The sequence below is a fragment of the Archocentrus centrarchus genome, chromosome 1 (genome assembly GCF_007364275.1).
Source record: "Archocentrus centrarchus isolate MPI-CPG fArcCen1 chromosome 1, fArcCen1, whole genome shotgun sequence".
Taxonomy (NCBI): Eukaryota; Metazoa; Chordata; class Actinopteri; order Cichliformes; family Cichlidae; genus Archocentrus; species Archocentrus centrarchus.
The window spans coordinates 22,769,650-22,783,118 of record NC_044346.1 but is presented as its reverse complement, the minus strand read 5'-3'; the positions used below and the strand labels follow the sequence as shown (position 1 = coordinate 22,783,118).

General features: G+C 41.5%; 1 protein-coding gene across 4 annotated transcripts in view; it reads left to right on the top strand.

Moving 5' to 3' along the window:
- Window positions 1-13,469, top strand: part of kdm4c (lysine (K)-specific demethylase 4C) — a 37,664-nt gene that overhangs the window by 6,388 nt on the left and 17,807 nt on the right. For 2 of the 4 annotated variants that reach the window (XM_030728017.1, XM_030727992.1), the window contains exons 6-14: window positions 3,871-3,920; window positions 6,002-6,105; window positions 6,371-6,508; window positions 6,892-7,085; window positions 7,772-8,001; window positions 8,194-10,226; window positions 10,363-10,474; window positions 11,632-11,813; window positions 13,118-13,361. In XM_030728017.1, the coding sequence (XP_030583877.1) occupies window positions 3,871-3,920; window positions 6,002-6,105; window positions 6,371-6,508; window positions 6,892-7,085; window positions 7,772-8,001; window positions 8,194-10,226; window positions 10,363-10,474; window positions 11,632-11,813; window positions 13,118-13,361 (3,287 nt within the window). The remainder of the gene's footprint in view (window positions 1-3,870; window positions 3,921-6,001; window positions 6,106-6,370; window positions 6,509-6,891; window positions 7,086-7,771; window positions 8,002-8,193; window positions 10,227-10,362; window positions 10,475-11,631; window positions 11,814-13,117; window positions 13,362-13,469) is intronic. The other 2 variants (XM_030728000.1, XM_030728009.1) reach the window with 2 other exon arrangements.

The window sequence follows — 13,469 nt, the reverse complement described above, 5'->3', positions numbered from 1 at the left end:
CATTGAGTCATAATTGGTCCTGCAGCAAGAAGATGTAATCTAACTCGATTTCACACATTTTATCGGTCATTCTGCTTCTGTTTTCTACTAACTGTCAGACAGATTAGATGGAACTCTGCAGAGAGGAGAAACATGTGAGCGTAAGAGGACTACAGCCCTCAAAAAGTTTTATACGGAAGTCCTTTAAATAACAAATGGAAACAAGGTCCAGATCAGAACGGGGTGATCTTTTGAAGTATAGTTGAATTGTTCCTATTTTTGTTTGAAAAGCAGTTTTTCTAGGCCTTCCTACCCTCACCTATGGCCACAAGCTGTGGGTAGTGACCAAAACAATGAGATAACAGTTACAAGTGGTGACAGTGAGCTTCCTTTGAGGGGTGGCTTGGCTCTGCTTTTGAGATAGGATGAGGACCATTGGTCATTCAGAAGGAACTCATAGAAGAATAGAGCCTCTACTCTTCCACATCCAAAAGGAGGTGGTTCGTGCATCTCACCAGGATACCTCTTGGATGCCTCCTGAGATTTATTTTTTATTTTTTATTTTTTTAACCTTTATTTTACCAGGTAAAATGTTTGAGAACCAGTTCTCATTTACAAACATGACCTGGCCTTTTTCCCTAATCATCAATTAGTTGTTGGCGGGATAAAAATTGGAAGAAGGAAGAAGAGGTGTTTTGGTCGTATCCTACAGGAAGGATGCCTCTTGGGCAGACCCATGGCAGGTTGGAGAGACTACATCTCTCAACTGGCTTAGGGGCACCTTGGTGTCCCACTGGATGAGCTCGAGAGGGAGACCTGGGCTTCTCTGCTTAGACTGTTGCCCCCATGACCTGAACCTGGATAAGTGGCAGAAGATGGATTGCTGGATGGCTTGAAAACCCATCCCTAATTTTAGGTAGAGGAAGTAAATGCACAGAGAAGAAATCATTTTGCAGTGTAATAATACCACACAGTAAACACTGCAGTAATTTTATTTTACAACAGAATTTGAGACAATGGTTTTTACAAAGGCATTGTTTTGTTAACAAAATGGATTTTCTTCACTCTTCTAGCCTACAGGACACAGTGTCTACTATTCACAAAAAATAAGACAGTTTTCCTCTTAGCCTTAATTCATTTTAAATGAGCTTGGGCCCGGAGAAGGTGGCTGTGTTTGCAGATAATTTTATAAATGTTTTTTTTTTTCATTGCAAGGTAACGATTTAACTTGTATTTGTGGGATCATTAAACTAAAATCATGAATTAATCACAAATACAATCTCATGTGACATGTTAGGAAAATACAGGGCGTAGTGTACAGTATATATACAGTGGGAAAGTTCAGTGGAGATACACATTTTTTATATTTGTATTAGGGATGCAAAAAACTTATTTTTTTTTGCGACTAAAGTGGTTTTAAATAGTGAGTATTTACAATGTTACAGGTTTAATTTGATTCGCATGCCAATTCAAATGCATATAACCCCCAGAGTCTTCTTCCTGTGGTGGTTTTTGGCACACAGAAAAATAAATGACTGTTAGGAGTCTCTAAGTAGTGGTGAGAGCTGTAAAGGCACAACAGATGAAGCAATTAGGCTACATGTTCAGGCAGTGAGTGTACGGCAGCTGTGCTATTCTCCACGGGTGCAAGCATTTAAATTGACTTCTTGGAAGTTGTCTTTCTTATATATACAATGGAACAAGGAGAAATTCAGTATTTCAGGAAGTCAGTCAATATTGTGCACAGCTAGCACAAACACTTAACACCGATCAAAACCATAAACTCTTAGTAGTAGTAGTTTGTTAAATCTGAGCCTTCTCCTTGTCTTTGAATTGAATGGAACTGAATTAGTATGGGCAATTAGAGCTCCAAATTGTCCACACTGATCATGTGGTGGGGGTGCGGGGTTGTCTCATACGCTGAAAGTGCGGCATCCTAGAAAACATCATTGATTTCTTTCTTACAGATTAATTGGGGTCTGGGGACATAATTACTGGAATTTTTTCTGTTGTTACTCTTTCACTGAGCCAGGATGACAACAGCTTAATTGTCCAGATTTTTCTTTTTTCAATTCGTTAAACTATCTTCTTGCATTTTATAGAACTTACTTTATTGACTACAGTGCATGGTATCCTGATCAATCACGGAATGCCTATTGCACAGGTGTAATTGGTATTTCCGGGCGCCAGGATGGCTCAGGGTGTGAGTGGGCGACCATGTATGCTGCTTGGCTATGCGGCCGGCGCAAGTTCGAGTCCCAGCCTGTTGCCTTTTGCTGTGTGTCTTCCCCCGTTTCTCCTCCCTGCTTTCCTGTCTATCTCCACTGTCAAACTATCAAAAAAGGACAAAAAAAAAAATCTTTAATTGGTATTTCCATCCATCCATTTTCTTCCGTTTATCCAATTCAGGGTGGTGGTGGTGGTGGTGGCTGGAGCCTATCCCAGCCGCTTTAGGGTGAGAGGTGGGGTACACCCTGGACAGGTTGCCAGTCAGTCACAGGGCTAACACAGAGAGACAGACAACCATTCACACTTACATTCAAAGCTATGGGCAATTTAGAATCACCAATTAACTGAACCCCACTAACTGCATGTATTTGGAATGTGGGAGGAAGTTGGAGTACCTGAAGAGAGCCCACGCAGACATGGAGAGCACATGCAAACTCCACACAAAAAGGACCTGGCCAGATTCAAACCCAGGCCCTTCTTGCTGTGAGGCACCAGTGCTAACCACCACGCCACTGTGCTGCCCTCAAAGGAATTATCGACACTTAGTCATTAGGAGGTTAGGACTGAATGTAATAAAGGTAAAGAAGAAGTGAAAATGCAGGTAGATCAAAAGGAAGTTTGCTTTTTATTTCTTTATCAGCTTGGTTGTTCCATTTCTCTCTCTTGCCCTGGAGGGAGTTCTGCTCATTAGAGCAGTGAGCCCTGCAACCCCACAGGGATCAGTGTCACAGCCAGACAGCCAGACACACAGAAACAGCCATACACACTCACAAAGAGCATCCTGGTGTACCAAATACCCACACACATGCATACTCTTATCATCTAGTACACACACACACACTCACACACACTCACTTTCATCTTGCTGATGTGTTGACATCTCGTCCCTGGAGGGGAGCAGCTTAAAAGATGCACTTCTCTCACCTCTTCTCAATCCCATACACCCCGTTGCCCCAACTCCCTGTGTCACCTCTACCTGAGGTTGCCTCCTCTTCTCACCCTGTCTCTCACTGCTCTGTTAAACTGACAGGTGGTATGATGATAGAAATTCCACACACCTGAGGGTGGATGGTACTAGTCAAATGGAATGCCTAGTCAAACCTTGAGGGAATCCTGTCACGCTCCATGGGTTTCTTTCTGGGAAGTTTGGGAAGATTATTTATTCAGGTTGCATCAGCGGCATGCGCAAGAAGATAGAATAAGGTCAACTTAAAATTCTGTGAACTCATAACTCAAAAGCAATCAGGGATGGTTACTTTGTCCTTATCAGAGATGCAACTAGGCTTAAATCTTGAGATATTTTAGTGGCTAACATTTAATACAGTAGGAAGTCTAAATTTTAAATGGTCAGCATCTTCCTGAAAAATATAGGTTATGGGAAAGAAATATGAGCACATCTAGGGGATTAATGATGGCATTTTGGTGTATGTTAAGATCAAGTATAAATTAACACTGCAGTGTATTAAAAGGTTGATCTGCCTTCCTGAAGTTTTTCACTTATCCACCACTTGATGGCAGTCTTGAAACTGTAACAAGCTCGTTGAAAGTTTGTTTGCAACTGTCAGCACATGCTGCCCCGTAGGCATAATTAACAGAGCATGTTCAGAATTTCACATACACAGTCAAAAATAACTCTCTGCTCCATATCTCTGTCTTTAACAGGTATGCCATCCCCCCCGAGCATGGGAAGAGACTGGAGCGCCTGGCTACAGGTAAAAGATTAAAAGGAGTTGGGTTAGGTAATTTAACAAATATTGAATCGTGATCGCAGTATACAGAGGCAGGTCTGCATTAAACAACAAGATCCAGCTCATAATTAATCTGAGTGCGCTTGAGAAAACCCTAGGCGCAGCATGCTAATGAACTCTGGCTGCAAAGAGATGTAACCTGACGAATCCATAAATACATAAGCCCATGTAAATTAAACGTAAAATGCAGTTATTCGGTTTAAACTTGAAATGTCGATTGCTTCTCTCAGCAAGGGAAAAACAACTAATTTGAGAAATAAGTCAAATACATATAGATCAGGGATCTCCAACTGCTTTTCAACTGAACGCTATATTACAAAGCTGCTGACAGATACTCATGTCTTACATTTATTTTTGCATGTCTTCATATTTCATATCAAGACACTGAAACTAATCTCTGAACCAATCCAGCCGACTAAGCGTATTTTTTTGCCTAACAGTTAAATCAGATATCAGCACTCCAAAGCCTTCCACATTGGGTTTAGTTGTATGTCTGTTTCTATACGTTTGTTTCAGCATGGCACTTAAATTAATCCTTATTATTTGCTTTATTACTTTTTCTTTGTGCACATATCGAGCGTGTAACACATTACCTACTTCACAAATCATTCACATGACTTGTGCGGCTTGGGGTCATCAGTGAGGTGTGAGCTGGAGTTGTATCCACTCTCATCCTGCCAGGCAGGCGGGCGGCCAGCTTTCAATTTTGTGAGCATGATAACTCGAGGACGATGTCACCTGGGATTTTCAAATTCATACCATAGATGCAGCTGCTAAAAATCTCAGACAAGTTAGTTCTTAGCACAATAATGCCAATCACAGAAAGTGACAGCATTCTCAGTGCCTTATATTTATTGTGATTTTAGCATTTCTCATTCCTGGTTCTTAGTTAGCCATTTGCTTGTGAATTGATATGGTGAATAAAGCCACTAAGGCTCATATGCACCCCATTAAGATCTACTGGTAATTATGTTTTTTAGAACTTGTGCTTCCAGGGGATTTGTGCCACCTAAATATTCTACTTCTATTCTATTCTATTATACTGGTGGCTGAGGGGCAGTGCTGGTGGCCAACAGTATTTTTTTCTCTTAATGGAATAGTTAGTGAGTCAATAAACTTGAGGTCATTGTCTACTTTACCATCTTGCCATAGATGAAGAGAATTAAACAACGCATTGGTTGTCACAATGGCTGTCCTCTTTAACTGAGGAAACAGAGAGAGGTACTTTTTTGTGTTTTTTTTTAGCTTGTTCTATTTGATTCTGGTATCACCAAGAAACTTCCTTATAACATTGCAGTGGACTTTAGTAAAACTGGTGCTAAACATTGCATCTTTTAGGAACTGAAACTCTCGGGGCATTTGATTGGTTTGCAGGTGGAACAGCTTTACTCAGAGAAACTGTCAGTTAGTATTTCTACATTGCTTGCACATGATGCTGCAAATCCAAAAGTGGTTTCTGACACAAAAGAATTTTGTTACAGACAGCTATTTCCAATTTCTCAAATGCGAGATAAATAATTTCTCATCTATCTAGTTCCACTAAGCTGAATTATAAAAAAAAAAAAAAATAATAATAATTACAGTTCTTTCTGTAGGATAGATAATACTGACGTGATTGCATAATTATTCAAAAAATTGACAGATATAAAATGAATTGCTGACTGCTAAGTTGTTATGTACAATGTTTTTCCTGGTTATACTCGCATTAATTATGAACTGAATACAGCTGGATTTCCTTTAGCATTTATCAGATGAAGTAATTATGTTTAAGATAAACTAACAATTAAAATAATCATTAGTTGCCATAATGGGAAAAATGTCACTCTACTTTATAAATATTACAAATATAGCAATTGGTAATAGGCCACATAGCTCTTCGGTTAGGTTTTTTACTCATCAGTTTTTTTTTTCTCAATTTCTCTGACAGATTAAGTCTTTCTAATGGGGGGTGTATTTCTTTGTGTGTGTGTGTGTGTGTGTGTGTGTGTGTGTGTGTGTGTGTGTGTGTGTGTGTGTGTGTGTGTGTGTGTGTGTGTTTCTGTCAGGTTTTTTCCCCAGTAGCATCAAGGGGTGTGAAGCTTTTCTTCGTCATAAGATGACTCTAATCTCCCCTTCCGTACTGAAGAAGTATGGTATTCCCTTTGATAAGGTAGGTTCTCAAGCCCTTTGAAGAATTACTCTCACTCTTACTTCCTTTATTTACCACCTGTGTGGAAACAGCTTTTCCTGCCTCTAAAATAGGCAGTGTTAATTTTTATTGGCTGCAGAAATTTTAAGTGGTTTATTTTAAATGTGTCTCTTCTTGTTGGTATTATTTTTAAAAACCACAAATTTAAAGTTTATTCACTGACATAACACACTTATAAAGCCATCTTTGCATCCCTTTCTTTACTTCTTGTATGATAAATTGCCAGATTACTCAGGAAGCTGGAGAGTTTATGATCACCTTCCCTTATGGTTACCATGCTGGATTCAATCATGGCTTCAACTGTGCAGAGTCCACCAACTTTGCCACTTTGCGTTGGATAGACTATGGAAAGGTGGCTACACAGGTAACATTGCACTTAGCTCAAGCTAATGAGAATTTCTATTAAAGTAGTACACCAGTATGCATATTTGATAATGGCTGACAAGGAAGAAATTAATTTAAGGTACAACCTCAATTCCAGAAAAATTGGGATACTGCTGGACTTTTGGGAGAGGGATGTTGTCCCATTCTTGTCTGATATAGGATTCTAGGTGCTCAGCAGTTCAAATATTTGGTGAAAAGTCTGGACTGCAGGCAGGCCAGTTCAAAGATTTTTGGGTCAAAGAGCATTAAATGAAGATTATTGTAATTTAGACTTGAACACATTATTGTGGAGTCTCATGCTGAAAGCAAGGTCTCTTAATGTTGTTGTTAAGTAGAGATCTTTTTTTTTTTCTCCTCCTTTAGTGCACGTGTAGCAAAGACATGGTAAAGATATCCATGGAACCTTTCGTGAAGCGTTTTCAACCTGACAGATATGCTAACTGGATGCTGGGCAAAGATTCGACATATATTGACCACACACTTGCAACTCCCAGTACAACACCAGAGCTGCAGAGCTGGTTGCAGAGGCGCCGCAAGACCGATTCTGCAAATAAAGGGTACTTTGTTTATATTCACACAATGTTTCTTCTGTTTTCTTTAGTCATTTTCACACCTTTACTACAGCCACAAACCTTTCTAGACATGAACCAAAGGAGGTACATGTGAAAATACAAATGAGTTAGATCAGAACCTTCCAGCTCCCTGGTAGAAAGTCTGTGTAATGTCTGATTTCACCAATCTCAAATAGCGTTCACAGTGAGAAAGTCAGTGGCATGTGTCATGCATGCTGCAAATGCTATTCAGGCACCACCCTTGCCTTAATCAAATAGACTATTTCCAGTAGTGAGAATGTGTCTGACAACTTCAGACAATGTCCCAACTTGCTTCTCCCAACATTGTCCTGAGCTGTGAAAACAGCTTATGCCATATTATTACATAGGGTATTGTGCTGCTGTTAATCGCACCAGTGGGCATTTAATTTGGAGTAGGAGTGCCGCTGAACAGTGGGTGAAAGAAAAGCAAAATGTGTATATGCATCAGATTGTGATCATTTGATGACTGGAGGCTTTGGTACAGTCACTGGTGACCTAACGTATGTGGCCCGAAGTATTTGACAGCAAAATCCAAATACCCTTGTCCTCCTAACTCACATAATTCTGCATTTGCTTTCAATGCTTTCTTTGCTTTCAGTTTCAATCAGGGTTTTGAGTTTTAATCTTCTTTTATCTCTAACTTCTGACAGCAGTAGCCACTCTCGTATGCGCTCCAAGCGCCTCAGGACTACAGAAGAGCCCGTTGGCCTGGATGGCACCTCAGCGCTTAAAAGCAGCAAGAGGAAAAGTTCGGGAGGTCCCCCTGGGCCGAAGGTGCGAAGGTCTGTAGCTGGGACAACCAGCAAAAGAGAACAGAAAGAGAAGAAAAAGGAAGTCGAGTCAAAGCACAACCAGAGTCAAAACTCTGTTCAGCTCTCTGGTAAGAAAATGACTGATGATAAAGAAGATATTTGAAACTTAACACATTACTTTGATCTTTGATCTAGACAGCTGTCTGTGTGCCTGCTTTCTTATATTTTAAACTCCTTCATGCGAGGTCTGTAAAAAAACTTTTGGCAGTGCTTGTTTTTATGTAGGTTTCATATCTTATCCATCCTTTTATTCTCAACAGGTCCTTGCAGACAGATGTGTGTGGTCAAGGTCAATCGTGTAGAGAGTAAAAGTTTGGGGGTTTCTGATAAAGAGCAGTCTCATAACTCTCACGACTGCCCTCCTGCTTCACCTTTGAAGAATGACCTAAAGGCAGAAACAGACACTCATATTGACCCGCAATACCTCTCAGAGCCAGGTCTCACAAGCAGGACTCCAAAAAGTCTCAGACAAAGGCCTGAGGCTACTCAGGTGGATCCAGCAATTAATGAGTCAAGGCATCTCTCTTCTGAACCACGAGACCTCTCATCTTGTAAAGACTGCTCAATCAGGATGCCTCCTGTGGAAGCCTGTGAACACAACTCACCTTCCCACACAAGTACTTCTGATGAGACTGTGGCGAGCTTGTGCACCCCTGACTCTAAAGCTCACACGTCTGGTTCCCTATGTAGAGAAGACACTTTAATATTCAACACTGACTGCAGCATGGACACAGGTACAGAGAATTACTCTAACAACAGTGTTAAATCAGAGGGAATGGACGTAGTTGTTGATCCGAAACACATCAATTCACACTCCACTACAGAAGCACTTTATGATCTGAAAAGTGAGCCAGTAGAGGGGGGTAGTTACACATCATGTAGCTCCCCTTCTAAACACAATCGCAGTTTAAAAAGCAGCAGTGAGGAAAATCTTTTCCCCCCTCTTCTGCAGAGGAATGCAGTGGATATGCCACAACTCACTCCAGAGCCAGATGATAAGGTTGGAATTTGCCCTTTGCCACCTGTACTGACCCAAGAGATGCCCTCTCTTACTCCTGCTGATGATGGCCTGACTGACTTTTCAAAATCTAGATCATGTAGTCACCAGATTGCACCTGTGCTTCAGAGGGAGACACCAACTGGCTCTTTATCCTCAGATGGAACAAGACAGGAAGAGAAAGGGACTGATTTGATGATGTCAACAGAACTTCATACAGGAGATCATGCCAACAACTGGCATTTAAATTCCCCATATAATTGTGAAGGGGCAGCAGTGTCTGGTTTAGAAGGAAAAACGGCTCATTTGGCTGCCAGTGGTATGCACAAAATAACATCTGGTGGTGTCCATGAAATGATGCTAATGCCTCCAGTTGCTGCTGACAAGGATCACGCAAAGCTGGAAAATCTTACTGGACTGACCGATGTCTCCCCTGGGCAGCTTGTTCAGAGCACTGCACCTCAAAGAGAGCAAAAACTCAACTTACCAGAGTTTGCTAATAAAGATAACTCCAAAGACCCAGTTCAAAGAGATGGTGGATTCAGTACCTCGAACAAAAATATCCCAACCCCTGCTCCTCCATTATGCACTCAAACTGTCAGCCACTCAGCATTACAACTACAGCATCACACTACATATTCCTCTTCCTATTGTACACCCCAGCAGCCATACATGGAGCCTAAAACGTTCTCCAGTAGCATCTGGAAAAGCTTCAATTCCCAGAATCCTGCAGTCCTTATCCAAAGTTTACACCCTGAGCTGCCCTCTGACTTTACCCATGACCCTCTACCTTATACCATGTGGACTGAACCTCAGTGCAAAGAGGTCACAGACCTGGAAAACCCTGAGCAAGACCTACGTGAGTCAGAAAACCAGGAAGAAGAAAGTGGGCCTCTCACCTGGGCTCAACTCGAGCCTACTTCTCTAGTTTCAGTCGGTGCTATTGAGCCTCTGGGGCTTTGTGGAGAATATGAGTTGCAAAGAGACGAAGCAGATGGGGCTGATGCTCTGTCCTTGTGCAGGGAGCTGGGGAGACAAAGGGAAGCTGAGGAGAGCCTCCACTCGGATACTGCTGTTTCACCTCTCAGGACAGGAGGTGGAGAACGGGATAGGTTGTCTGATATGGAAGAAGGAGGATCCGATGGTGAAGAAGCAGATCAGCAAAGTGCCAAGGGAGAGAGCAGTAGTGAGTCATCTGATGATGATGATGATGATGATGATGAAGAAGAAGAGCTAAATGATACAAGTAATTATGAGTGCAATGAATCAGGCCTGGAACCTGGGGAGGTGTGTGCTGTGAGTGTTGTTTTTTTTTTTTGTTTGTTTTTTTTGTTTTTTTACAGTCCAATATTGTTGTTCACACTTTAAATGTTTATACAAATACAAATAATTTAAACTTTTAACACCTTCAATCAATGCCTGTCTATGCCAGTACCCTGCGGTGTCAATGAGGAGGACCACTAAGAGCTGGCGTCACCCACTCAGGAAACCCACTGCAAGGGCTGTACCAACTGCTGTCAAACAACAGGTCACCAGTGACGATGGTGGGCGCACTGAAAAAAGACACATACACACAGTTCACACAATTCATTGAAAGGTATTGCTATGGTTTAGCCTTAAAAAGACATTTAGACAGTGACACATACACATAGTGTAAGCCAAGAGTCAAGCTCATTTCAGTAAAAACCCAGGGACATTTCCTGTTGTGGTTAGTACTGCATGGTGGGTGGCACCAGGCCAGGAACCATGATCGTTTGACTTCTTTGGGTTGCATTGGAGCGAACCAGAATGCAATCACCACATTTAACGATGAATCCGGTTTGTAGACTAAAAAAAAACCAAAACATATTCTTTGAAAAAGTTTGTATACATAACATAATATACTCAGAGGTAATAGAACTGACTCTATTTAAGACCATTAACAACAGTCATTAAGCACACTCAGGTAACATTTGTGTTTTCCCACAGTGAACCATTCCACCCTGTGGTTCACACTTCCCCTCCTCATTTTTCAAATTTTATCCCCCCACCCCCCCACCCCCCAAATGACTCTTTTGACGTCAATGCACACATAAACCAAACACATTTAATTCTCAGGCCTACCACAGTAAAATGATCTAGTGATAGATACTCCATTTGCTTTCATGGTTTTAACAGGGTGGGGTGGGGTGCGGTGGGGGGCTCCATTAACAACCACTAATGTGCATATACACACACGATCACATTCATCATCTCCACAGTTGCAAAAAAAAAGGATGAATAATTCAGCAGCCATTGTAGTTGTTTATCCCCAAGTAAGAAATGACCATAGCTGTGAGAAGCCTGTTTTATGATGATGAGAGCGCTTAATTATTTTCGAGCAATTTTGCAAACTGACAGGCGTCTATTCAGTAAAAATGTTTTTTCAAGTCACTGGAGGAAATTGTCACCACAGCGGCTGGATTATATCTGACTTTGCAGCAATTCTGTGCAGAAAAATGCATTAAATGTTGCAGAAGTCACTTGTGAGAGTGATGCTGTGTTTTTTGATACTCTGGCCACATGATTATTTCAGATTCAGAATAAGCTTAATTAACAAACTACCAGGCATGAGATTTCCACTTTGAATTGCATGAATCATCATCTGCGCCACGATGAAACAAGCACTGTTTCAATAGATAAGTGATTGCAATGTTGTAAGAGTTTATTTTTCTCCGTTTAGAGCCACCTGAAGCAAGCTTGGCAGAAGAAGAGGGGCAGGAAATGGAAGCATGGGCAAAGCCGCTCGTCTACCTGTGGCAGAACAAAAAGAGCTGCTTCTCAGCAGAGAGGGAATACAATGCTCATGCAGCCACCATGCAGCCGTACTGTGCAGTGTGCACACTCTTCATGCCCTATTATCAGGTAAAGGGGAGGTCAACACAAGTGCATGTACAGATATGGACAAAATTGTTGGTACCCTTCTGTTAATGAAAATCAGACATTGCTTTTGAATTGTGGTTCAACGGAATTAATTTAAAAAACAAATTAATGAAAGTGGCCTGGACAAATATGACGGTACCACTAGAAAAGATCGAAAATAAGTTGACCATAGGGACGTTAAACTAAGTTGTGTCCTGTTATTAGCTTAACAGGTGTCTTCTAACTTGTAATCAGTCAATTTATGTATTTAAAGGGTGAAAAGCAGTTTACTGCTGTTTGGTATCATGGTGTGTACCACACTGAAGGAGAGAGCTGTCTCAGGAGATGGGAGAGACAATTATTGACAAGCATGTTAAAGGTGAAGGGTACAAGAACATCTCCAAGCAGTTTGATGTTCCTGTGACTACAGTTGCACATATTGTTCAGATGTTTAAGGTCCACGGGACTATAGCCAGCCTCCCTGGATGTGGCTGCAAGAGGAAAATTGATGACAAATTGAAGAGACTGATAATACGAATGGTAACCAAAGAGGCCAGAACAACTTCCAAAGAGATTAGAGGTGAACTCCAAGGTCAAGTTACATCAGTATCAGATTGTACCATCCATTGCTGTTTGAACCAAAGTGCACTAATGGAAGACGAAAACAAACCACAAAAAAAGCGAGACTGGAATTTGCCAAGATGTGTATTGACAAGCCACAAAGCTGCTGGGAGAATGTCCTTTGGACAGATGAGACATAACGGGAGCTTTTTGGCAAGTCACATCAGCTCTGTGTTCACAGACTCACAAATGAAGCATACAAAAAAAAGAACACTGTACCTTCTGTGAAACACGGAGGAGGCTCAGTTATGTTCTGGGGCTGCTTTGCTGCATCTGGCACAGGATGTCTTGAATCTGTGTAGGGTACAATGAAATCTAAAGACTATCAAAGGATTCTGGATCGAAATGGGCTGCTCAGTGTCAGAAAGCTTTGTCTCAGTCGCAGGTTATGGCTCCTTGAAAAAGGATAATGACCCAAAACACACAGCTAGAAACACCCAGGAATGGCTAAGAACAAAACTTTGGACTATTCTGAAGTGGCCTTCAATGAGCCCCCATCTAAATCCTATTAATATATATGGAAGGAGCGGAAGCATGCAGTCTGGAGAAGGCACCTTTCAAACATCTGTATAAATTGTGCCATTTGAGACAGGCTTGTGTGTTGTATATGTGTATATGTATCACAACTTTGCTCTATTAAGGATGCCAAAGTTTTTATACATGAAATGAGTCTATTCCTCCCCTAGGCGGAAGACAAAGCAGAAGACAATAAACCTGTGATTGCTAAAGACCCCTCCCAATCTTCATCTCCAATGGAGGGTCCCTCGCCTCATGGTGGAGGGTTTAGGAGAACCAAGCCCCTGATCCCAGAGATCTGCTTTTCTTTTCGAGAGGAGAATTGCCCCCCAACTCCCACTAACCCTCTGCTGCAGGAAGACGGCACCTCCCCTCTGCTCTACTGCCAGGGCTGTTGCTTGCAAGTCCACGCAAGTACGTATGCACAAGGCAACAGTAGCACGTACATTTGAGTTTGTGTATGAGAGAGAGAGGGTTATAAAATAAAACTGATACTTATAATTTTTAAACTTCATGGCATCT